Raw genomic sequence first — 25,193 nt, forward strand, 5'->3', positions numbered from 1 at the left:
AAAATGTTTACTTCGTCATGTATTTTACTGTTGTAACCTGATTATTCTGAAATTACTTAACTCTCCATTCACTGTTTTTAAGATTTGCTAGCTTACTCATATTGTTAAACAGCATGTGACAAATAATTACAAATTTCATAAAGAATCATTTTTTTGAAAATGTCTAAATTCTTTGGAATGAGAAAAATCAAATACAACATATTAACATAATCACAGGTAAATTCTATGATACTAAATAAATTCATTTGAATTTTAGAGTTACATTACTTTAAGGCTATAATTAACAATATCAGTACATGTAATACATTTTCTCATTAAAGAACCTATATATATACTGAAGCATTTCAATTTTAAGAACTTAACATTTACCTATCTGTACCTATTTTTATAGTTCGAACATACAAAGCATGTCCATCTGTTACAGTTTTAGATTTCCTCAGCATGAAAAGCATGTTCCACGATGGTTGGCATTTTCTCTGCACGTCAAGCATATCTGCATCAAACGACATGCAGCTATTGTGGTTTTTTCAGCATACTTTTTTCAGAAGAACATTTGCCATGAATCCATTAGCTTTTTTTCTCCCTGCATAACAAACTTCCATTTTTTTCAATTTGTATGAAATAAACTCTATTGATTAAATGCCTTGTTTTTTTTATGTTTTCAAAGTTGAATTCTGACAGCTTTTAGGCTTTGTGGAACCAGATTGCTAGCACTTTTTTTTATCCTTTGGTTCTTTATCACTTTTCCAGAGTTCATCAACAATAGTTACAAACCAGCTAATTCATCATACTAGAGGGGCCTTAATTTCTTCAAGAAAAATGACAATCATTTTCTTGCCTTAGAACATAGACTTCATCACCTCACAATTTCAGGCCTGAGTGCTTCAAGGAAGCCATTTTGCAATTCAATTATGGAAGTAATTAACTGCCATAGACGTGTTATTAAGCGTTCCGAAGAATAATGGATGCATCATAAATTCGTTTTCCATGACTTTGTTGATTTTTGATGAAGACGATCCCCCAACAACATTACACACATCTGATTCTGATCGTGGCTCTTTGTTAGTTTGTACATACATCATTACTTGATAATACAGTAAAACATTTCCATTAATACCAACTAACGGAGAGTACATTCCAACTCTGTGACCAATCGTTACGCTGTTTTGTGTTTTCTAACATGGAAGAGAGAACACAGGGTAGAATTGGGCATCAATGAAAGATGTTGGCCTGATTTATGTATAGTAATTACTATCCAATATCATCGCATACATTCAGGGCAGTAATCCTTGCTATTGATCTCATAAAAAAGACTTCAAAATGGTCTACATTACGACAGGCACACTCCGATCGCTTCACCAATCAGCTACTGGTGACAAACTGACAATTGGCATCATGTCTCAACACAGCAATAAATTCTATGGCAGATGTTCTTTGTTCTTAAAAAACAATTACAACAATTTCCCCCACTGTGTGAAAAAGGTATGTGGTCTTAAACATTTGCACAACCCGCTTTAATAATTTAATTTACCAGCCATAACATTGTAATTACACTGGGGAACTAATGTCTTCATGGTGACACTGCTGCATCTTCTTCCAAATGAAATTACAGTGGGAAATGGCCCTCAGCTACACTTGGTCACCCAAACACATATTGCAAAATGGTGTTGGGGAAAATAATGTTTTCATTCGGAGAACTCGTAAAATGGATAGGGAAAACTCATAAGCTAAAGGCATGTTTTCGCTCTGCGACACTAAAAACGACCATAAAGCAAACTGGTCTGCATGTTTCCACTAAGCCGGGGCATACCCTCTCTATTTTCTCCTTTTGTGTAGGATACAGATGGAAAATTGATGGAATTGACCTCAGATCCACTGCCTGTCATGCACACTGAGGCAGAAAATCTGTAGATATAGTGAATGTAGGATTTGGTTTTTTATGAAGAAAGTTTCCACTTCAAATGAGCTGAAGAAAAAGCATGGCAGCACCTGGGCTACTTCACAAGACAATTGAAATGATTATGAGCAATGATGGGGTCAAAACCAGACAAAGTCATTTTACAACAATATAAAAACAAATATGATTGATTTGTGCTGTGAGTTCTCTTATAGAAAGGCCATTTCGAATAAATTATCTTTGCCAAGAAAAGGATTTAACAAAGCATGTCTTGGTCCACATGGAAATAAGCCTGTTTCTTAAAATCTCTTGTTGCACAGGTCAGCTAGAAAACTTCCAGTGTAGGATACACGTTAATATGAAGAGTCTGGTGGAGCTGGGAGAGACAGGCGTTTGTCCAAACCATCCACATATAAGGCAACAGTCCACAACAGTAGAATCATACACCACTTAGACTCCATACTGTGGAGTAAAGATGCAAACTTGCGCCCACGGTAATGGGGTGGCTGATAAACTTGACTCTGTACACCTCGGCTGTGTTATCGTTGTTTGTAATATTAATAGAGACAGAAAAAGGCTTAAAATCAGACACTGCCACAGCAAAAATGAGAGTTTTTCAGATTCAAGGGATTATAAGACAAGTTTTTCAGGGTAAATTGATGTCAATGTCAACTTTGATAAAAACTCTTCAATTAGACCAGCCATTTCATTTACTGATTATATACAAATAGATAATAATGAACAGAGAATTCTGGTTGAAGGCATTAATTTTATACCTATTTTAGTCTAACAAAGGTCTAGCATGATAAGGAATGCTGGTCCAAAATTTCTCTGTTCTATAATTTGACATACCTTAACAAAAACAATTTTGAGATATTCTTTGGGTGACAGAATTCAAATAATTTACATAAAAATTACTTGCTCCAGCTGCTTGCTAAAATAAATTGTCATGTATCATTTCTCAATTGCCAATTAATGAATAAAAATGGTGCAAACATTACTTGGTTTATCATAGTAGTTGGGTACATCTCAGGCTGGGATATTTTGAGTACAACTCAAGCTGGGATATTTTGAGTATAGCTCAGGCTGGGATATTTTGAGTACATCTCAGGCTAGAATATTTTGAGTACATCTCAGACGAGAATATTTGGAGTACAGCTCAGGCTAGGATATTTTGAGTACAACTCAAGCTGGGATATTTTGAGTATAGCTCAGGCTAGAATAATTTGAGTACAACTCAGGGTAGGATATTTTGAGTACAATTTTCAGGCTAGGATATTTTGAGTACAACTCAGGCTGGGATATTTTGAGTACAACTCGGGCTAAGATATTTTGAGTACAATTTTCAGGCTAGGATATTTTGAGTTCAACTCAGGCTGGAATATTTTGAGTACAATTTTCAGGCTAGGATATTTTGAGTACAACTCAGGCTGGAATATTTTGAGTACAACTCGGGCTAAGATATTTTGAGTACAATTTTCAGACTGGGATATTTTGAGAACAACTTAGGCTAGGATATTTGGAGTTCAACTCGGGTGATGATATTTGGAGTATTTCTAGGCTAGATAATTCTTAGCAATTCTCAACATATATCAGGGCAGTTTCCTCAGAGAGGCTTGACGTATAGTTTGTTGAAATACTGCAATCAAGTCTCTGCTTTTAGTCATATTCTGGTCTAAATTGGTGCACATGCATCTAGATAGGAATCAATCTACAAACATATAATACAGCGACAACAAAGAACTGTCTGTCACAACTCTCTTGATAGTCTGCAGTTAGCAATGAATATCCATTCTAACATTCAAAGGTGCACAGGTTCTATTTTTACACTGTTACAAATATTGATCATCATGTCAATCTGATGAGCAATTTTAATTTCTGGCCCACTCTTCCCATCACTAATGAACAATTACACCTGTAAATACAATTTCACAAATACAAAATATGGCAGCCATCTTTGATTATATACCAGACTTTGTTGGCAATCAATTCAATTTTAGCATGCTTAATATTTTAAGCTGAGATAATTTTGATTTGTAAACTACTGGCATACAATGGTACCTTTTTGAATGGGAAATATAGTGTTCAATGATATCAATTCATGTAGATTTGATAGGAAATTTCCTATACTATATATCATATCTCCACTGTTAACAATAAAAGTTTTATTTTGTAGATGTGAAAACTAAATTTTACAAAGAGATATTGCCTCACTCCCTCATAATTTGTTGTATAATTTATATAATTGACTAATAACTGAAATCGCATTAAAATCTCATTCATTAAATGAATCATACAAAAAAATCTTTGACACCTGAATTGGGCCAAGATTAGTATGAAGCATATTTAAAGCATGCAAAATCTGTGAAAAAACCTGCTTGATAAATTCATTTTTATTTTTGTAAATAGGGTGTGTATTATGATGCATATCATCAGAATTGTCAAGTCTGACAAGCTCTAAATGAATAGTCAAAACAGGTTTCCAATTGTTGGTAGACCCAGCAGTCTAATCTTTTATCAGTTTCAGGAATTACATAACCCTGTCCAATATCCTGGACCAAATTGTTCCCTGTTTAAATAATTTCTCCGGTACAGTCGTTGCTGAACAATAGAAGGAACCCCTGGCTCACAGAAACCTCCGCAGCGAGACAAAACATGGTGTACGAACACCTTCCTTCGTACCGCAGGTAACATAGCAATTATCTACAACAGATATCCAGAAAAGTTTGTTCTTCAGCCATAAGAAAAATGAATTATTGTGTAAATTGGCAGACTTCTTGAAAGGCCATCCGAGTCAATCCCCAACTAATAAGATAAATATAGGAGAAGTTTTATTCTTTACTTAATGGACGGATTTTGACTCTCCCAGACCCCATTGTCTAGCTTTCATGCCCTTTTCCTCTTCCTCTCATTGCCCTGCACATTCTACCTGGATATTAATGCAATCTGCCTTCAAATGGTCAGTGTTTGATAATTAAGAGTTAATTATTTGAGATCAGGCTATAATGATAGGGTCACTATGTCCGTCTGCTATTCATCCCTTGAAGGTCACTAGAGGTCAAACTTGTAGTTGTACGTGTTTTACATTTGTATGGGGTCAACTCTCATTTGAAATCGATATAGTACTCATTTAATTCTATTGTCCATTTCTGCTATTGAAATTTTTTCCGTGATTGCAGATGTCTGCCCATTGAGAGGCAGACGACAGATCGATTTCTGCACAACGGTCACAAAAAGAAGAGAGGAAATCTGTCCGTCAAATTGTCTGTTGCCTCACGAAGGGGCCTAATGGCTGGCAAAAATTTTAAAGGTGATCATCAATTTCCAATATGTAGCATTCATGATAAATAAAACAAGTACCGGTAATATAATCAATTTTTTATAATTTCAAATTTATCATTTTGTTGTTGTTGCTAATCCGTGTAATGGTATTTTTCATGCATCTTATAAATCCTCTTTTGCCCATTTTTAATGCTAAATATGACATATTTCATGCTTTTAAATTTTACCTCTCTTTTTAAAACAAGCTAATAATGGTACCACTTGCATCAATAATGAGATGTTATGTTCTTAAATAATGAAACCCTTGAGGTGGGTGTTCTACTGAAATAGTCTACACAGTATTATAGGATTTTCTCCTGGCATTCAACAGATGAATTATGCATCTTGATTAATTATCACCCCCCTAAAAAAAGGTGCAAAACATTGACACATTGGGGTTTTTATTAGACCACAGAATTAATTAGCACCACAGCAACAACAATGCATGCCATCTCTTAATTAATTCACAGAATCAGGTAGTGAATGAATTGGAGGGAAACCTTTGACCTTGAACGTGTTGTTTGACAAGTCAAGGTCGGTGTTGGCAGTAGAGTGATCAGTGAGGGGTCATAGAGGTTGTCAGACATGTAACATCACATCAGGTAGAAGCACGGGGGAGGAATATTCATTCACACACATTTTCTCTTGGAAAAAAAACTGTGCATTTTAAAAATAATACATTTAACTATGATCAGAGTAAATTTTGAAAGCTTGATCATTTTAAATTCTTTTCATATTTATTTTCTGAGAAACAATAAATTATTAAGGAGCCATTTTCAGAATTATAGACCAAGTTTATAAAATATTTAGACTGTACTGTATACAACGTTGATACTGCGCACTAGATGAATAAAAGTTGTTTTTATTTAGATGATGTGCTAGCAAACTTAGCACAATAAATATTGACAACTGAAACCAGAATTTTTTTAGATAACCAGTCCCCTAAAATCACTAAACCACACTGCATACATGCAGGACATACACCATCTCTGATATGCTAGTTATCATTTTTTCAGATCATCTCAAAACATTGAAAAAAAACCTATCAGACAAAATTTGATGAGGCATAAGTAAGGCGAAAGCAAGTCTGTAATGTTCCTTGTTAGACGATCGCTCTGAAATCAAGTGTTAACATGCGACCCAGTGTCAGCCTTTTTTCAGAAGTTCATGAGATAGGCCTGGAAATGTCCTTCAAAGTACAGGCTTTGATCGGGGAGTGAATGATCTGGCGCATTCATCCTGATTATGATGGTTAGTGTAATGCACTTTCTACTGAAATTCTTTGCATGGAAACGTATAATTAAATGTTTGTTTGTCAGAACATCACAAATCCTTCGCTATTCAGTGAATGCTATCTTGGGATCTAGTCTTACGTTCAATTGCTAATGATGTCCTCAATGTATTCTATCCAACTACATTATGTGCCATTTATTACCTAATTTTATCGGAATTAAGATGTCAGTAATAATAAGCCTTGGTTTGATATAAATGAAATTAATGTACCTATCATACTTAATTTAATTGGGAGAGAAAATTATGACTGAATTAAAGTGTCTTACTTAATAAATACTTGGTTTTTCATTCAATTTTTATCAAACAGTGCTTTATTTGTAGGGAAAATCCATTTCCCGTTGTCATTATTATTTTCACACAATGAACAGCCCAAGGGTTGCGTGGTGAACTGTTAGCTGACAAACTTTTCAAAACTCTGTCTCAACTCAAAACGTTAGAACAAAAAGGGCAAAAAGAGAGGATCTGTTGCGAGTTCCCATGTTGTATGCACAAGTCAATTAGTATCCAATTAAAATACCCCCTTCCAACCATTCAACATACACTTTTTTTAAAAGCAGATAATTTCAAACTGAATGGAAATCATTCCACATATAAAACTTAGTGGATTAAAATATTTTCCCAGATGGAAGCAAAATAAGTATTGATTCGAAAGGAAAAAAACCCTTCTTTTCATATAAATTTAACAAATACCTGTCCAGGGTTAAACCCACCTTTAAAATAAAGAAAAGAAAACTGCAAATTGAAATTTACTTTACTCAAATCTGAATTTTTGACAGTCTGGGTCAAATGAACTCTTTACAACCGATTATAGGTTGCTTTTCACTTTTGAACACTGGAATAATTGGATAATCGTTCGGCAATACATGTGTGTTAAAGACATGTTTACTTTTAATCAATAATTTGCATGGATACAGCCTTGTATCAACACATTCAGCCTTTATATGTTTGTAACATGGATACACTTGGTAATCATCTATTCATTTAAAATAGTTCAAATCTTTATAAGCAGACTGATTAAACACCAGAAGATGAAAGGAATTTCAATTAAAAACTCCAGTGAGCCTTCCTCATCCGTCTTTATGTTTGTAAACTGCAATAGCCTGCTCAATAATGAAATGCTTAACCTAGGACACTGATTTTCGATTTCACAAATATAAATGAAGATCGGAACTTTTCATCTTACAAAACTGAGAGAAAATACAAAAATTCTCAAATGCTTTCTCAAGAAAGTGTATTTGTATGCCATTTCTTAATCCATGTTGCCTGTGGTTCTTGCAACAGATAACACATTGTTTAGTCAAGGGTCCTCCATCAAACCCGCCCTGCATGGACCCATCGCTCTGTTATCATTACAAAAACCCTCAGGTATTCCCCAAACTTGACAGTTTATCAATAATTAGCCTGGCCGCTAACTGCATTCCTAGTCTGGTCTGCATCATTCTCCGACGGACACATGGCAGCATTTGAAGAAGACACCTGACCCAAGAAGCTCCCATAATTCCAGGGACACCTTGCAAAAGATGGTGGTCTCTAAAACCGGGGTATAAATCTTGGCTGACAAAGTGCACCTTGATAATCGAAAACTAGTCTTAGACTTAAGACAAAGTCAATATAGGACAAAGGTTTATTTTTCATGATTGCTTTCTAAATTTCATCATGGAATCCTTTTTGAATCCTTAACCAAACAATATTATAACTTTGACATGCAGCTAGGATTAAAGGGATTTATCCATCCAATTTTCTGTTGAGATATTGACAGATTTAAAAGATTGCTGGCCAAAAATTTTTTGATAACTGAAAATTTCTTGCAGATCTATCCTACCTTGAGAACCAAGACATAGAAGATATATACCTAAAATGTGTTAAAATTTTCTTTTTTATTTATTTTCAGAATTCAATTTGCTAAAATCTCATATAAATCTTTCAGTACATGGCATGCCATACAACAAAACCCCTATCTGCATCTGACATTCCACACAACAGTGTTGGAATTTTCAAGTACATGTACTAAAGAAAACAATATCTCCATGATTTGCTTTCCATATAAAACAATTTTACCGTTTTAGGACAAAGTGCTCACATCAGTCTGGGCTGCCAAAACAGCCCATTAAATTAAAGAGGAATAACTCTGACAAACTGAACAAACGCTGCAAATTCATTTTTCTTTTGTGGCTTTCCATAAAAATAAAATGACTTTGCAAATTTTTATCTGCTTTCAATAATTTTTTGAAAGCATTGTTGTACATGCACAATAAAAACCAGTCAAATGGCACATTTTCAAGAAGAGAACTAAATATTACCAGGTATACAGACATACAGATGAATTAAAAATTAATTGAAATTATAAATATTTTTAAACCTTATTTATCAGTGATATATAGATTTTGCAAATAGCCCTTTTTTATGCACCACTTTTGTTTCCATTGTATTTCTTTTTTGTAGTTTTTAGCATGTGTACTAGTTATAGCAATTTTTTGGATGGGAGACCTCATTTGTTCTAAACTCTGTAATTTGTTTTCTTTAATCAAATGTTTGTGGATCTACCAGCCACTTATGTTTACCAATATGTTCTATAATTTTTGCATCATTTTTTAATAAATGACAATAATTTAACTATCACAAGTTGTTACTGTCTTTATTTACCTTGACAAGGGAGTGTAAACAAACCAGCTTCGATGTTGCCTTGATAGGTTAAAAAGGGATTTTGATATAAAAGTTATTTTATTACAACAGGTTCACCTATTTGAACAGTTTTAAAACAGCTTAGTGGTTAGAATGCTGGGACTGTATACAGAGGCCCTGAGTTCAAGTTCCGTTTGAGACTTGAATTGACTTGTCAGCACCTGTTACATTTGGTGCCCACCATTCAAAAAACACAGCCATTACCTAGGAACTTGCTTCACATCATAAAATTCTATTGCAAATTCAATGACAAATCTCTACCAAAAAAGGGAGTACTGTATACAGGGAAATATTCGCTCCAGTTTAATTTCGCCCTCGTTGTCAATGAGCAAATTTTAGACTGGACGAATTCTAATGTCTTAACGTATCTCTCTTTAAACAAAATTATTTCTGGGTGAATTCAAGAAGATCGAGGTGAAACCGTTTGCAAATCAAGAAGGTCGAAAATAAAAAGGGGCGAAAATAACCCTGTATACAGTATATTATCAGGTTAATAGGTGCGTGACTATCAATCAATGCAACCGGTGTCAATTGCTCAGTAGTTAGAGCACAGGGTTAGAATCCTATTTGAGACTTAACTTTTCACTATGTGTTATACATGTATGAGAAAGAGCTCTAAAAAGTCAATTATGATAGCCAGGGTCTATTAAGCACAAAAAGAGTGTTGAAATAGAAATACCAGAAGATGAGTGGTCTAGTATTATATTGCTATTGCTTAATGTTAATTAACTTACCCCTTTTCACATTTTCTGTTGCCTGCTGAAATATCTTATGAAACATCTCTGAAAAAAAAGAAGTTTTGAATATGATTTGTGATTTCAAATAAGTCAGCTAGCATATCTTCTGTAAGCTAATTGTATTAATATCTAAGAACAGAAGATGCAATTAAAAAATGCCTTCAAATTCTTTATTTCAGGAAAGACACTAATAAGAGACAATAATGATAAGGACAAAATGTCATATGTTTTAATTGGAGTGTTTCCCTGATGCCTTACCTAATGGGTTCTCCTGGTCAATCTCCAGCTGTCTTTTGGCCTTGACCTCCCACAGGTTGGGGTCAAAGGGAAAGAGGGTCTCCAGTCTACAACACAAAACAAAAACAGATAATACAACACAAAGCAAAAACAGACACAATACAACACAAAGTAAAAATTGGCAGAACAACACAAAGTAAAAATAGACAATACAACACAAAGCAAAAATAGACACAATACAACACAAAGCAAAAACAGACAATACAACACAAAGCAAAAAGAAACAATGCAACACAAAGCAAAAATCAGACAATACAACACAAAGCAAAAACAGACAATACAACACAAAGCAAAAAGAAACAATGCAACACAAAGCAAAAATCAGACAATACAACACAAAGCAAAGACAGTCAATACAACACAAAGCAAAAACAGACAATACAACACAAAGCAAAAACAAACAATACAACACAAAGCAAAAACAGACAATACAACACAAAGCAAAAACAAACAATACAACACAAAGCAAAGACAGACAATACAACACAAAGCAAAAAACAGACAATACAACACAAAGCAAAAACAGACAATACAACACATAGCAAAGACAGACAATACAACACAAAGCAAAGACAGACAATACAACACAAAGCAAAGACAGGCAATACAACACAAACCAAAAACAGACAATACAACACGAAGCAAAAAACAGACAATACAACAAACAGTGAGAGTGCAGAGCTAAAGTATACTGTGTACAGAAAACAAATGTCAGACAATACTAAGCAAAAATCTACAGCAGTCTAAAAATAAGACAATTCTAGCTTTTCATTTGGCCACTACTGTAACTCCTACCCTTCAAACATGGCTTCCTCTTCTTTCGACATAAAATCAAACAATCGACAGACTGGCAAAAAGGACAGGGCAAATTTCAAGTCTCCTAAAATATAACACATAAATTAAAGACCGACACAAAAAATTACATGTAATATTATTCTGCAAAAAAAAATTATTTAAAACATCTTGTTATGAAATAACTTTTAGTTGGCAAGTTTTCATGTTGTGTTCTCCAATCTTTTGTATTTTTATACCCCTGTGTGTCCGTCTGTCCATAACAAATTTTCAAACAAATATTTGTCAAAGTTTTTTTTTCAAAACTATTCATCGCAGATAGTTGAAATTTTGTCACACTCATTAATTAGGCATGCAATTTGAACAAATCTCACGTCAATTTCCTGTTAAATGTTGACTTTGCTTATTTTGTATATTGAATAAATATCAGAGCAGGGGTATCCAGGTGAGCATTGGCTCACAGATATCTTGTCTATTTTATTTTTTATAATGTCACTGATATTCTCGTATTTTTCACAATGTTACTGATCTTCTAGGTTCTTACCTGGAAAAGCCTCCAGAGCTTTCCTGTAGACAATCTGGGCAATCACTCCATTCAGGACCTCACTGGATTCTTCATTCTGAGCAAAATAGAAGAGGATATCCAGATAACAACTAATTACTAGCATATGCTAAAAAAAGATGTAAGCAAAGAATATGATACAGCTTCAGGTACATCAAAATAGTTATGGTTCATAATTTACAAACAATGTATTCAGATACATGTTTTGGTTATCCTCCATAACCAAAACATGTATCTGTTAAGAGCTACAAAAATCAGGTACCTGGTCCATTCCTGTTGACTGAAGCAATTCTCTTCTCTTCCTCAGCTGAAAAAATGAAAGCAAAATACATTTTTAAAACATTTTTCATTTTAGTTTTTCAAATTCTTAATTGATTGATAATCTTTTTTTTTTTTTGAGATTTATACCTTCTCTACAAAGAGCAGCTCCATTCTGTAATACTGAAAGTAATGAAAACCAAACTTCAAATAAAATTAATATTTCAAACAAAGCATTAAAATAAATATCTTTTCACAAATTCAAATATATGCATGCATGACTGGCAGTTGTAACAAGCTGTATGTGTTGGCATTCGTAATAAGCATACCAAACAAGACAATAATCACTGTCATTACTACAATAACATGATACAATAAATAATTTCTTCATGTAACTAATACTGGTACTTGTACCAGTAATTAACTTCAGAGGCAATTTTTTGTTATGCAAGTTTTCCTCAAATGATATTCTATAAAACAAATCTACTGCCAAAAATGATCAAAAAATTACTAACAAATATATTAATCAACTACAGATAGCAAGAGGTCACATGACTTAATGAATATGTTGCTTTGATATCTCTTTCCATATCATTACAATAAACATTTAAACCTCAGAACTCTTGCCCCATCACAGACCATAGCCGACACTTACCTCCAGCCAGAGAGCTTTAGAGGCGGGGTTAAACCTCAGCCCCCTCTGCATCAGGGTACGGGCATTGTCTGCATTCTTGTTGTTCTCAAACTCCCACTTAGCGGCCAGAATCCACAGGTCTAGTCAATAACAATATGAAATATCAACATTAAATATGACCCTATAATATCAATCTCTGACTTTGACACCCTGCCTTTTGAAATCCATTTACTTTGACATCATACGCACGTTACTCACACTGACTCTCTATACATTTGAGGAATGCCATCATCCTGTGACTTAATTTGATGGCAGTTTATATGTCAATGAATTGACTACATTAATTATATTCATAATAATTAACAAATCCAACATATAAGCTCAGTTTTATGTCACCATTCTAGTGATTGGTAGCTCAAGCGTTTGAAATCTAAAAGACATTTTGTTTGGGTCTTATATCATTATCATATTATTCTTACAACTACTTCGGAAAACAAAATTTCACTTCTTCCATTTTTTCACTGTTTAACCTGTATCTAATTCAGTTTTCCTGATGAAGCAAAATGACTGATTACATTACCTGGATTCTTGCTGTGAACCTGAAGCAGCTGGGCAAAGATTCTGCTGACATGAGATTTCTCATTCTATAAAGACAAATCGCATGTTTATTGCACTGCATGCGATATTTTTTAACAAAGGACTATATTTGCAATGGTCAAAATAACCAATTTTTAAATACTGGTATATACATGTAGTATTGTATCAAAATTAAATCTTCATAAAACAGTGTTCAGAGGATGTTTAATATCACTTTAATTTTTATTATTGATATTTTCTCATCATTGTCCATTAGGTGCTCATTAATCAAGTATGTATTGTCACTTTAATAGCTAATTCCTGCAATTTGCAAACAGTTGAAAATACTGCCATTTTTTAAACCATATTTTGCCTTTTGGAAGTCTAGAGGGCAGGTCTGCTCAAGTACAATTTTTACATATTTTTTTGTTCATATAATTAATGTAAATAAAACTACCCAGACTTACCCTGTCTAGGGAAAACTTGATATGTGACAACCACAGCTCCACATCACTCTGAATAAGTGAAACAATAAAATGTCAAACATCACTTTTATTATCTCTCTTTGAATTGTGGTCCTTGTACAATGGATATAGTTACATGTATCGTATACAAACATGGTCCAATTATTAAACAATTCTCACCTGAAACCTGGCTATCACTTGCTACAAAACAGAAAGATAAGTCAGTGTTTTGAAATTAAGAAGCAAATTCTACTTGAATCATAAGAGATAATTTAAAACCAACAATTCAATATTTTCACAGTGAGACTTAATCACTCTTAAACCTAAAAATAATTTGTTTGTATCATAACATTTCGATTTTATTAAAAGAAAATGTTTTGTAATTAATAGTTTTCTATGATTGCTCTAATCAATTGCTCAGTGGTAAAATGAATGAAAACAAGTTTGTTAGATTAACTACTCCATTGTTCTAAATTCCTTTCCTATATTTTCCATTACTGTAAAGCAATTTTTATTTGCATCAATTTTATTTTGCAATTTACCGGCGATAAACTGGTTTGCGACAACTATTTCTTAGCGACCATGTTTTATCCATAGTCATTTTGATATAGCATCCATACAGCAAAGACAAGTTCGCTGCTAGAAATATTTGCGTCAAAGAGGCTCTCGCGAATATTTCTTGAATGCAAATAAAAGTTGCTTTACAGTATTTCTTAGCTGGTCAAAAATGATTTAGCTGTGTATATCATAAGCACCTTAACATCATAGGGGAAATTTCTTTGGTTTAATTTATGTACAATAACTGTAGAAAAATAAAATCAAAAGATATATAGTATATAAATTATTAAATAACATCTTTAAGAATTTTTAGCCTTTGGACTTTATCATATTGAAGACTGGGCAATTTTAAAGAGAGTAAATCTAGTTACATGTACCGGTAATTTCTTTTCAATGACATCATTAGTTTGATCAAAGACCTACATGCATTTTCAATCAGAATTCTGTCATTCTGTATTAACTTACTCTGTAGAGCCTGTGAATTCTATGGACTATGGAATAATCAATTTCAACCTTCTTGTAATGAATTCCAGTTTTCTGTAAAGTCAACAAACGAATTATGCAACCTTATTTACATACAGGTATATCCTTTTTTTATAACATGAGTTTACTAGTGTGTATGTTCATCTGATAATGCAAATTTAGATAAATAAACATATTAAGCATCATGCTTCATTAAAATAAGATAAATACCGATATATATACCTTTCTCCTTTTCTTTATCAAGTCCAGAGCACCCTTTTCATACTGAAATATAGAAATCAAAGTTTACTATTACCTTCAACTTCTAATTTTATTACAAAACAACCATACAAATCAAAAGAATATTGAAGGTTGGTAATACAGTATGCTTTTTCATGTTATTGCACTTTTCACAGCAGGAAATATACTGGGTGGTTTTTGTTCACTTTTTATCCAGAAAAGTACTCTGGTTGATCAAGAATATATGCAAGTACAAAGGCATGAATCACTACAGAATGTATTCATAAATTGAAACATCAGTGTCAATACTATATATTCTTAATAAGTGTATGCCTACCAAGTAAAGCTGCAAGAAACATTTCTCTTGTTCCAGAACGTAAGATAAACTGATAATGAGACAGACACATAGGAACTTTTATTCAAATTACCAGGAAGTTTATCAAAGTAAGATACCTCAATATACTGCATGTAGTCCTCTTTATACTTCGTTCTTCTCCTCATTCTGTACTCCAGTGCTTTTCTCTTTTTCAGTATTTGACTGCAAACATTTTAAACAATTGTACAATTTCAAATAGAACTACATCCACAAGCAAAATACCTTTTTCACAGTTTTGGTAAATCTAAAATTTAAAAATATAAGGAAAAAACTTTGTTTTAATATATAATTTTTGTGTTAAAAATGCATGACTCTCTGTGATTTATTCCTACTGTTTTCTAAAGCTTTTGAATGTGAAAAATATGTTAGAAACAGGGAGTAGAAAGCCGAGATGACATTGAGGTCAAACACTATAACAAATATAAAAATTACATCTTTTAAAAAAAAAATTGTGTCATTAATGGTGTCAATAGGGAGTTGGTGATCATGTTCTATATTCTGTCAAAAGATATCCTTGATTCATGTGTTGCTTAATTACTCAATAATTTTAAATACCTCTGGGTTCAAACGATGTTCATAAAAGAATATGAAAAATTTTCAAGATCTCTCAGTTGAAACGCTCCCGTTAGCTTAATTATCTGGTTTTAACAGTTTAATACACAGCTATAAAAAATGTGATGTATAGGGGGATTAATTATTGCAGTAAGCCTGGATGATAACGTTGAAAAATTGAGCGAGGTTGCCCGAGTACTTCCAAATAGAAAAAACATTCCCCATTATATCTCCGTAAGAAATCTGTTTTCGATCCGGAGATTTTTTTTAGGTAAAAAATGATAATGTGTAATGAAGATATCTTGGAAGTGTATTTTTATCAAAAATATTAGGGACAGACTATAACACAGAGAGAGAGAGAGAGAGAGAGAGAGAGAGAGAGAGAGAGAGAGAGAGAGAGAGAGAGAGAGAGAGAGAGATTTAAATATTTAAAACACAAAAACAAACTCGTTGTGTACAAATTACAAATTTTCGTTTTGATAGAGTGCACTGTACCATGATCATTTGATCATCAGAGGACGCATACAGTTGCATACATGTAAGTGTGTTTACAGTTCTGACAGACTGCAGTACACCCCCCCCCCCCCCTTCCTTACTTCGTCTCTGCTTTCGTAAATAATTCGATCCTTTCCATCTGCTCCAGCTCAGGGAGCATTTCCTCGATACTCTGCTGGACAAACTCGGCCATGACTGGAGTTTAGACGGTCACTGTCAATGTAAACAAATTCACACGTGCGCCTTCTTTTCTCAAAACATTAATCGGAAGTTTATATATTCTCCCCTTCCATGCAAAAGATTTCCAATTTATTCCGGAAAAAAATATATTTAGTTCTGTATTTAGCTTTCCATATCCATTTCTCGTTTCAGTTTGTTGACATTTCATATTAATGATATTTCTAGAAGTAAGTATACTTTATCCTTTTCAACTCTCTGATAAATATCCGCTTAATTATCACCAAGATATTGCCTTTACCATGTTAGCATTGGAAATATCCACAAAAAAACCCAGCTAAAGTGGTATATAGGTCATTAAAATCTATCATAACCATTAAGACTATTTGTAGGTGTTATTTTAAAATCAATTGCACCTATGCTCATTTTGAAGGATCTAATCTGATTTGATAGCAATATGGCATCAGAACTTGACAATGTTGCTGCACAGTTTGAACCCCTCTCTGTCCATACTAATCCAGAGATCTGTAGAGCTGCGTTATCTCAGGTATGTGGTTTGTAAAACCTCTCTCCGTAGCCTAAGCAATTTTATAATTACTTTTAATGTAATGAAAATAATATTAATTTATGTAACCAGATTATAGCATATCTATGAAATTGAAGCCATCAAGGCAGTGAAAGGGATTATAAGAATCCATTTTTTAAATTAAAACATTTGAAATTGCATGATTGTGTAGGTAAACTGTAAAATCAGCAGTGCAATAAGAGATCATTTATTTTATCCATTGACAATGTTTATGTGTGATCATTGATTTATGTTCAATAACTGAAATAAAAGTAACATTTTACAGGTTATGAGACTGCATGTTAATGGAATAGACTGTGCCAGGCTGTTGCCAGGGATGCTGAAACTGTTAGCACACCCAGATTTAGTAACTAAAAAGGCAGTTTACCATTGTACAGCAATGTATGCCAGCAAGAATCCAGAGTTATCTTTGCTTGCTGTGAACACACTAATGCAAGAATGTTCCGATAGTAACCCACTTATTAGGGGCCTTGCCTTGAAGACCTTGACCTCACTCAACCACGAGACTTTTGTCGAGTATTGTTTACGAGGCATCAACCAGGGTCTTTCAGACAAGAGTGTTTATGTGCGGAGAGTGGCCGCACGTTGCTGTGCTCGAGTCTACCAGCAGAATGTGGACCTGTATAACGACGGAACACTTGTCAATCAGCTGTACAACATGCTAAGGGACTCTGATCCCATCGTTGTTGTCAATTCTATGATGGCTCTTGAAGAAATTCTCAGCAAGGAGGGAGGGATTGTTATTAACAAGAACATTGCGAACCACCTCCTGAACAACCTAAAGGACATGACTCCCTGGGGTCAGTGTTACATCCTGAATATCCTACAGAAGTACAAACCCAAAACACAGGACGACACGTTTAACATGCTGAATATCCTGGACGCGTTTCTTGTCAGTCAGAACACTGCAGTCACTACCGCATGTCTGCAGCTGTTTCTGAGTCTCATTTCATCCCTGCCCCATTTACGGCCACAAGTTTTTAAAAGGTACATTAAAAATATTGTTGCTGCCATTCCTCAAGGGAATCCTGAACTAGTGTTTCATATCTTGGATCACCTGAATTCTTACAGGGAAGAAATTAAGGCAGAATTGCAACCCCATTATTCCATCTTCTTCTGCAAAGAAAGCGACCCTCTGTATTTAAAGAAACTTAAGTTAAATATGTTACCCCATTTGACCATGCCATCTCATGCTAAAGAAATTCTGAGTGAAATATTTCTTCATACATCTAGCTCTTCCAGAGAAATTTCCCTCTGGGCTCTGAAAGCAGTCACTGTGGTCTTCAAGTGTGATGCATCCACTGCACCCATAGTTATAAAGAAACTGAAGCAGCTAATTGACTCGGAAAACCCCCATACCTTATCAAATATTTTTCGAGTTGTGAGAAGCTTGAACTTGAATGAAATAAAGGGTGGATCAGAAATTATTGCAAAAATAGCTTCCAAGCATCAGAAATTGACAGACACAGAGGGACAACTGGCTTTTTTGTCTGTTCTTTCTCAGTATGGAAACTTGTTGGAGGACAGTCCGTATATAATAGAGGAGTATGTGGAGAACTTTCCAAATGAAACAAATTCTGTGATAAAATATCAGCTTTTAATGACCTGTGTGCATGTGTTTTTCCATCATCCTGCTGCCATGCAGGGAATTCTTGGACAGGTTTTGGAGTTGTGTATTCAGGATGCAGATAAATCAGTGCAGAGCCAAGCTCTGTTATACTACAGGCTCCTGAATCATGACGTGGAACACACAAAAATAATCACATCCATAGAAATGCAAGAACTACAAGAGTTATAGCCCATCTCTAGTGTAATCCTGTGTATTGAGTTGATATAGCAATATTTATTGAAGAAAATATATTTGTAATAAATCTATCAAAAGTATTTTAATCATTTATTTCAATAACAGCAGTAGCATATATAACAAAATAAAACAGCACGATATGTAAAATTTTGAGATTCAATAAAGTAAAAACTGAAGGCCGCATCAAGTATTTAAAACATCAGTATTTAACGTTTACTTCTATGTCTAAAAAAATTATAATTAAAAATAAAGCTTAATAATTTGAAAAAAATAAAGCACATCAAATATCAAACTGCAATAAAAATGATAATTAAGTCCCCTTAAAAATTACGTATGCAATTAAAAGGGATGGGACAATCCACCGATGCATCGCGGTATTTATTTTGACGATATTTGGATCGATACATTTACCATTAATACAAGGATACCTTACCGAATTTTTTTTATTTTTCAAAAATATCCGAGCTTCCTATATCGGCTATTTTCAGTCCGCGCGCCTAATATGAAAGTACAAAGATGGCGGAAAACCTCGTAAAGTTGTCAAAACTGTTAGGAAGCTAAATATGGAGTGTGGAAAACTTTTGGAGTACTTGTTTATGAAAAACTAGTGTACACAAGACTAAAGTAATTTGTTAATTGTGCAACGCTCATTATGAATATAACAAAATAACTTTGGACATGCGGTAATACATCGGCAGGTTGAATAAATTTTAAACTTTTATTCATGTTTTCATTTAATTACAATGTATCGTGATATGTATCGTATCGCATCTCATGTATCGTGATATGTACCGAATCGGCTCAGTACAGTATCGTCCCAGCCCTAGCAATTAATTAATTTTAGTATATATAAAACTTGATACATGCATATGCAAATTATCCTTCAATATCATGTAATTTAAAAAAAACCCAAAAATAGTGACCAGAGACTCAAAATATCTTGTGGTTTAAATATGATTGAATTTTTTTTATATACACTGATAAAAATATATGTATTTTTTTACAATAACTACAGAAAAAACTGCATCTTTTGAATTCCAAACACGTGCATTCAAAATATATATAGTTCATCATATCGGTACAAAACTTTAAATTAACCATGAATTGATCAGTCAGGCTTGAGTTTACTGTCTTCCACCACGGTCTCGATCATTTCCTTCAGCAGCCGGTATCGCTTGGGAGGCAGATACTGCTTGGATGCTGAATATTCCTGCCGTAGTTTATTCAGTCTGTTGTGTGCCCGTAAGAATTTGCTGTCATAACACTGTATGTGGTGTTTAAGTTCATCAATTTCTTCAGCTATCTCTGACTTGTGCATGTCTGTGACCTCTGGAAAAAAACAGTAAATAGTTGATCATTTCTTATCAAAGTAATAAAAAGACCAATTTTTTTTTAAATCAATAGTCAACCAAAAAAGTTTTGTTTGTGATCAAATTTTTTTTTCTTCAGACGTTCATTTTTGGGAGTTGAATTTAATCAACTCTCCTATGCAGTTACTCTGGCAAACCGAAAGTGAAACAGTGTTTGGACCTAAGCACAAATCATCTCCGCTGACAAGACTTAGTTCCTTAAAATAATTGATAAATTTGATGTAATGTATGCTAAAGCATTGTTTTTCAAGAAAAATTATCTATAAACTCTTTAAAAATAGTCAGAATTTACATAAACAATTATATAAAATTATATACAAACAATTTAGATATTTTCGTAGTTTCATGTATTCCTACGCCAGGGCTAAATATAGTCTCGTTCAACCAAACGCTTGGCTGTCTTCGTAAATCTCCGACAATCAGAGAGGCTCTCTTGCTTGTCGGAGATTAACGCAAAATGCCGAGCGTCTGGTTAAACGGGACTAGAGTTCGATATCAATAGTGCTTGGATCCATACCATTTTCAGAATTGTTTCGATCATGGTACTTATACATAGTTGTAATCTATCTTTAAATATTACACTTGATTCATATGGGGTTTCTCGAAATTCTTGTCGGAAAAGTCTGAAATTTCATATTTATAAAAAAAGTGCGTAATTTAAATACAGACTAGAAACTAATTGCCAAGCAAGATAAGTTGACTTTAAAATAAATGATAATCAATAAAATCAACTCCCGTCAGTACTTCAGTACTTTGATTTTTTCTTGTAGGTACACACATAATGTATCATATGTTTTACAAAAAATACTAGCAAGGCTTTAAAATATTATTATATTAAATGTTTCAAACTTGATCATGATGACAGCCTCAGTGAATGGCTTTGAACCTTCAAGGTCATGGTCCATTTACCTCTCCTCCTTTGTTGAACTGCATGATTATCCCCCCGCCCGGAAAACTCTCGACATGACTGTAGGAGGCCTCCTGTTCCTTTACGCGGTTCGTAGCGAGAAGCCACTGCGTTTTGAAGGTGAGTCTCCATACAGGTTGTGGAATGATGGTTAAAAGCTACAGAGAAACAACGAGGTCAGATTACCGGTAATCATATTCAGTGATATATAAGATTTTTAAGCTTCAGATACCTGTGAAAATAAAGAAATTTTTTTTTCTAACAAAGTATGCAATAAATGTTAATGGGGAAATTAATAAACTTCAGAGTAGAAAAAAAAAGCAGTCTTAAAAAATTAGCCTAAGTAATAAGTTCCTTATTGCATTGATTTTCACTGAAATTAATGTATTCTAGTGCATAATTCTGATTTTTGTGTGAAGAACAAACTGTTTTTACCAACAACTTCAGTAAATAAGGGAAAATAACACTATGATCTTAAATCTCTTTGTCATCTGGGAATACATGAACCACAAAAAACAATGGCTAAATTATATCACCATCATCTCCTAACTAATCCCACTTGATCAAAAAACTATCTGTGTTCAAATACCACAATTAAACGTACAGTGGTCTATTCCCTTGTTCTGTACGGAGTGTTTGTGTTCGGGGACTCTGCATCCCTCAAGAACCTCATCACTGGTTGATATTTTGATCAGACGTTTCAATGTTTCGTAGCTAGGCGTCAGGTCATGTTTTGTTTCATCGTAATGTCTTTTGAGATTCTCTATCACGCTCCACACATTCTCTCGATACTGACGACGAAGGGTGTCTAGTTCTTTGCGTAGCTTCCTGTTTTTCTCCTTAAGTTGATCCTTCGTCTTGGGCAAAGGTGGAATGTTTACTGAAATAAGATTACATGTAGGTCATGCATACAACCACATGAACTCTGTAATTTTTGTGCATAAAATTGTGTATTAGATCTGTACCGGATCTGTGGCCTATGCAGGATTTTGAATTTCCTGAACTATTTAATAGTGAAAAATAACTTAATTAATCAAAATCAAGGCACCTGAAAGCAATGATTCATGCATGAGTTAGGATAATACCTGAATGACAAACTAAGAGTAAATCGGCAATCCTCTCCGGTTTTAAGCGGTACATCAGCTATTATGAACAGTGTTCAGATTTATAGTGGCCTAACGTCTGTCATATACAACATTATTGTGGCCTAACTTCTGTCATATACAACACCCAAAAGATAATTTTACTCTAAACTGTTGCACTACCCATAAAACAGGATAATATTGGGTCCTAACTCCATGCACTTGTGTTGGTGCCATACCCATACATTGATACTTGTATAATACTGACCAAATATTTATACGGTAGAATTTGATGCAACTTCAATGCTGTATTGTATCCCCTAAAAGCATGCCTACACAGTGGCCTAATTTAGAACACACATATACATGTACTGGTAGGTTTTAAATGGACAGGTGGTTAGTAGTTTCGGTTTCATTGTGGTATTTATAGAATTGATATATTAATGAGATATTGTCTAAAAACACAATAATGAATAAGAATTTGAAAGTCTAGTTTAAATAACTTGCAAAACAACAATGATATAAATTTTATTCTGAGTTGGCTAGTCTTAATAGTTGTTGATTAAATTTAACCCACAGGGCATGGCATCAACAATATTATTCATAACAGTTTCAAATTGAGGTCAACAATTAAACAGCCCTATAGTTACTGAATATATTAAAATATCACAACTCATATTAATGAAATATGAGAAGGAAATTTCATTCATACATGTAGCTCGTTGACCGAGTGCTGATGACCTGTTTTATTTTCATTTTCATCATAACAGTGAAGCTATAAGACAATTTCAGACATACCTGATCTTGAGTGGTCTAACCGTCCCTTGGACATCTTTGTGTCACTAAGGCTTCATTAAACGTTTGTTTACACCAGAGGAAAGACTGTCTCTCTACCTAATGACAAGTTACACAGCATAATAAATCTACAGGTCAGAGTCGCTCATGCATGACAGACCCAGGGATTACAGGTAACATGCAAGGAAATGCCAATTGGCGTAAACCCGTCCGTCTTAAATTGATCTCGCTGAAACAGACGGAGACAAGATTTAAATAGATAAAGTCATCCATTTTTCCCATTTGACATATTTCCAATTCAGGTATTTGACTTCATGCATATTTGATCAGATAAAAATAGATTTATGCATCTATCATTCATACAGGAGTTTATTGAAATGTCTTTATACTCGGTTAATGAAAGAACTGATTAGATGTTTCCACTGATAGTCTAACAAGGAGTGATAAAGATGCATCAAAGCTATGGAGAGAGAGAGAGAGAGAGAGAGAGAGAGAGAGAGAGAGAGTTTAGAATTAAAAAGTTGGATATCCTAACACCTTGAACATTTATAAAGAACCTGCTTTGAGTATTACCCTTATACATATGTTTAAATCATCAAATAACTTGAATAACATTATTTTTTTTTTTTTTTACATTTCATTGATGTTAGTATGTCATTTTATATCATGCCTATAAAGGATCCTATCGTTAATACATTGTGATAAAAAAAACTTCACTATATACACAACAATAATCAGATACAGCAATTTTTCTCTTTCTGGAGAAAACTCTTTAATTTTTAATTTGACTACTGTTTTGTCCAAGTGCATAAAGATCTGACACTTTTTTTTAAATGTGTAGGAACTGATAAGATTATAATTTTAAATACTTACTGTGTTAATCATTATTACATTGCATACAAAAATCAGTTATTCACACTAATATTTCTATAATATTTTCCTCTTTTTTCTCCCTAGTAAGCATTTTTTAAACAATATCTTTATCATGTTTATTGTTGGATAGAAACATGATAAATGTAACAATATATCATGTGCTAATATAAATGGTTTTATAGGGGTTGAGATTAAGAGTAGTGGGGAATTAGATCCCCGTGTATTTTTAGCTCTTGGCATCTTCATTAGCAGTCCACACCCCCTTTTATTACCAGCCCCCATCCCACCCCAACTTCAATAAATAATTAATTCTATCTATGTCATATAGTGATAAACCAATAATTTCCCTGACATTTCCTGGAAACTGGGAATTCGTTAGTTCGTCTCAAGCGATGGTTAATAATTCCATCAACAATGTCTAGATACAGTACGTACTACGTCATCAGTCATTGTCAGAACTCTACTGCCGTACAGTTATAACACAACACAGAAACAAGGACGCTGATTGATCCACAACAACTCACCCCGATCCCTGTCCATCAATTATTCCACCTTTGAAATAAACACAGTAATTTATTAAACCGTAAATGCTTAAACAACTAATATCGTAACGATAACGAATAGTTTACAGAGATCAACATGTAGAATATACAGACCTGTGACTCCGGGTTCTCGCTGCTCAAGACACGGATGCTCAGTGTGCAAGAATCCTGTGTATTCCCGCGGTTTACAGAGGAGCGGATCCAGTCGAAGAGTTAGACTATATAATATTTACCGAGAGTACGGATTGCTTATAAATGTCCTGTAACAAGCTGGTGCCCTCTGAGTCTCCCTCCCTTAACTAACTTCGATCTGCTCTCCTCTCTTTATGTACGCGACGTACTCACAAACAAAGCCAAAGTTCGAACGGTTCGATACAGATCAGGATCTGGAACAGACGTCGGACTTCCTGTCACATTTTTCTCTCTCTCTCTCTCTCTCTCTCTCTCTCTCTCTCTCTCTCTCTCTCTCAGCTATAATAACATTGCTTCTTTTTGTTCTTCAGGATCGACTCCGTTCAGATAACATGCAGCAAACCGCAGACAAAGCAGTGCTGACCATTGTAGATACATGTAATATATACCGAACAGGCCATAATGATAAAAAATAAAATTGTTGAGGCTACCTTATCATTCTTAACAAGCATCTCCGAAACAAATTTCAGACCTGAAGATATATATGAATTTTTCAGACACGAAGCAGCAATGGGTGGGTAGGGGGAACACCACTTCCTCTCGCAGAAAACATTTTTCTTTGAATTTATTAATACAAAATTGAATTACGATAAGGATTTTCAAGATTACCCAACTTCCCTTTTTCATTTATTTATTTATTTATTTATTATCACGAGATAATTATCTCGC

The 25,193-nt window shown here is 34.0% G+C and overlaps 3 protein-coding genes across 6 annotated transcripts in view; 1 reads left to right on the forward strand and 2 right to left on the reverse strand.

The window, feature by feature from the left end:
* LOC128166022 (U3 small nucleolar RNA-associated protein 6 homolog) overlaps nt 1–16,389 on the reverse strand; it is a 57,237-nt gene extending 40,848 nt beyond the window's left edge. Inside the window, exons 1-14 of the mRNA XM_052830938.1 lie at nt 16,298–16,389; nt 15,227–15,311; nt 14,777–14,818; nt 14,537–14,608; nt 13,694–13,714; nt 13,517–13,564; nt 13,054–13,117; nt 12,495–12,613; nt 11,990–12,022; nt 11,844–11,888; nt 11,564–11,639; nt 11,023–11,107; nt 10,189–10,274; nt 9,928–9,975 (exon numbers count right to left, since the gene is read on the reverse strand). Coding sequence (XP_052686898.1) covers nt 9,928–9,975; nt 10,189–10,274; nt 11,023–11,107; nt 11,564–11,639; nt 11,844–11,888; nt 11,990–12,022; nt 12,495–12,613; nt 13,054–13,117; nt 13,517–13,564; nt 13,694–13,714; nt 14,537–14,608; nt 14,777–14,818; nt 15,227–15,311; nt 16,298–16,389 — 916 coding nt within the window. The remainder of the gene's footprint in view (nt 1–9,927; nt 9,976–10,188; nt 10,275–11,022; nt 11,108–11,563; nt 11,640–11,843; nt 11,889–11,989; nt 12,023–12,494; nt 12,614–13,053; nt 13,118–13,516; nt 13,565–13,693; nt 13,715–14,536; nt 14,609–14,776; nt 14,819–15,226; nt 15,312–16,297) is intronic.
* Nucleotides 16,390–16,554: 165 nt separating this feature from the next.
* Nucleotides 16,555–19,132, forward strand: LOC128167423 (AP-4 complex subunit beta-1-like). Of its 2 annotated transcripts, none has more exons than XM_052833138.1 (3): nt 16,555–16,603; nt 16,807–16,920; nt 17,225–19,132. In XM_052833138.1, the coding sequence occupies exons 2-3, from the start codon at nt 16,831–16,833 to the stop codon at nt 18,755–18,757; spliced, it is 1,623 nt and encodes a 540-aa protein (XP_052689098.1). In that variant the 5' UTR covers nt 16,555–16,603; nt 16,807–16,830; the 3' UTR covers nt 18,758–19,132. The 2 variants fall into 2 exon arrangements, with proteins under 2 accessions (XP_052689098.1, XP_052689099.1); XM_052833139.1 differs by having other exon boundaries at nt 16,559–16,603; nt 16,827–16,920.
* On the reverse strand, nt 19,126–24,688 carry LOC128167425 (uncharacterized). Of its 3 annotated transcripts, none has more exons than XM_052833143.1 (5): nt 24,447–24,688; nt 24,315–24,342; nt 21,645–21,920; nt 21,043–21,198; nt 19,126–20,092 (listed from the first exon to the last, which is right to left on the reverse strand). In XM_052833143.1, the coding sequence occupies exons 2-5, from the start codon at nt 24,328–24,330 to the stop codon at nt 19,872–19,874; spliced, it is 669 nt and encodes a 222-aa protein (XP_052689103.1). In that variant the 5' UTR covers nt 24,331–24,342; nt 24,447–24,688; the 3' UTR covers nt 19,126–19,871. The 3 variants fall into 3 exon arrangements, with proteins under 3 accessions (XP_052689103.1, XP_052689102.1, XP_052689101.1); XM_052833142.1 differs by lacking the exon at nt 24,447–24,688 and adding an exon at nt 22,921–23,016 and having other exon boundaries at nt 24,315–24,332; XM_052833141.1 differs by lacking the exons at nt 24,315–24,342; nt 24,447–24,688 and adding an exon at nt 22,921–23,138.
* Nucleotides 24,689–25,193: the final 505 nt, after the last annotated feature.

The sequence above is a fragment of the Crassostrea angulata genome, chromosome 10 (assembly GCF_025612915.1).
Source record: "Crassostrea angulata isolate pt1a10 chromosome 10, ASM2561291v2, whole genome shotgun sequence".
In the NCBI taxonomy this organism is placed as follows: domain Eukaryota; kingdom Metazoa; phylum Mollusca; class Bivalvia; order Ostreida; family Ostreidae; genus Magallana; species Magallana angulata.

Excerpts from the sequence above, each read along its gene's own strand:
- LOC128167423 (XM_052833138.1), top strand. The coding sequence starts at position 16,831 with ATGGCATCAGAACTTGACAATGTTGCTGCACAGTTTGAACCCCTCTCT. Across the intron at positions 16,921-17,224 it reads GTAGAGCTGCGTTATCTCAG|GTTATGAGACTGCATGTTAA; the intron begins GTATGTGGTTTG and ends AACATTTTACAG.
- LOC128167425 (XM_052833142.1), bottom strand. The coding sequence starts at position 22,954 with ATGTCCAAGGGACGGTTAGACCACTCAAGATCAG. Across the intron at positions 21,921-22,920 it reads GTTAGACCACTCAAGATCAG|TAAACATTCCACCTTTGCCC; the intron begins GTATGTCTGAAA and ends ATCTTATTTCAG. Across the intron at positions 21,199-21,644 it reads GAACAAGGGAATAGACCACT|CTTTTAACCATCATTCCACA; the intron begins GTACGTTTAATT and ends GTTTCTCTGTAG.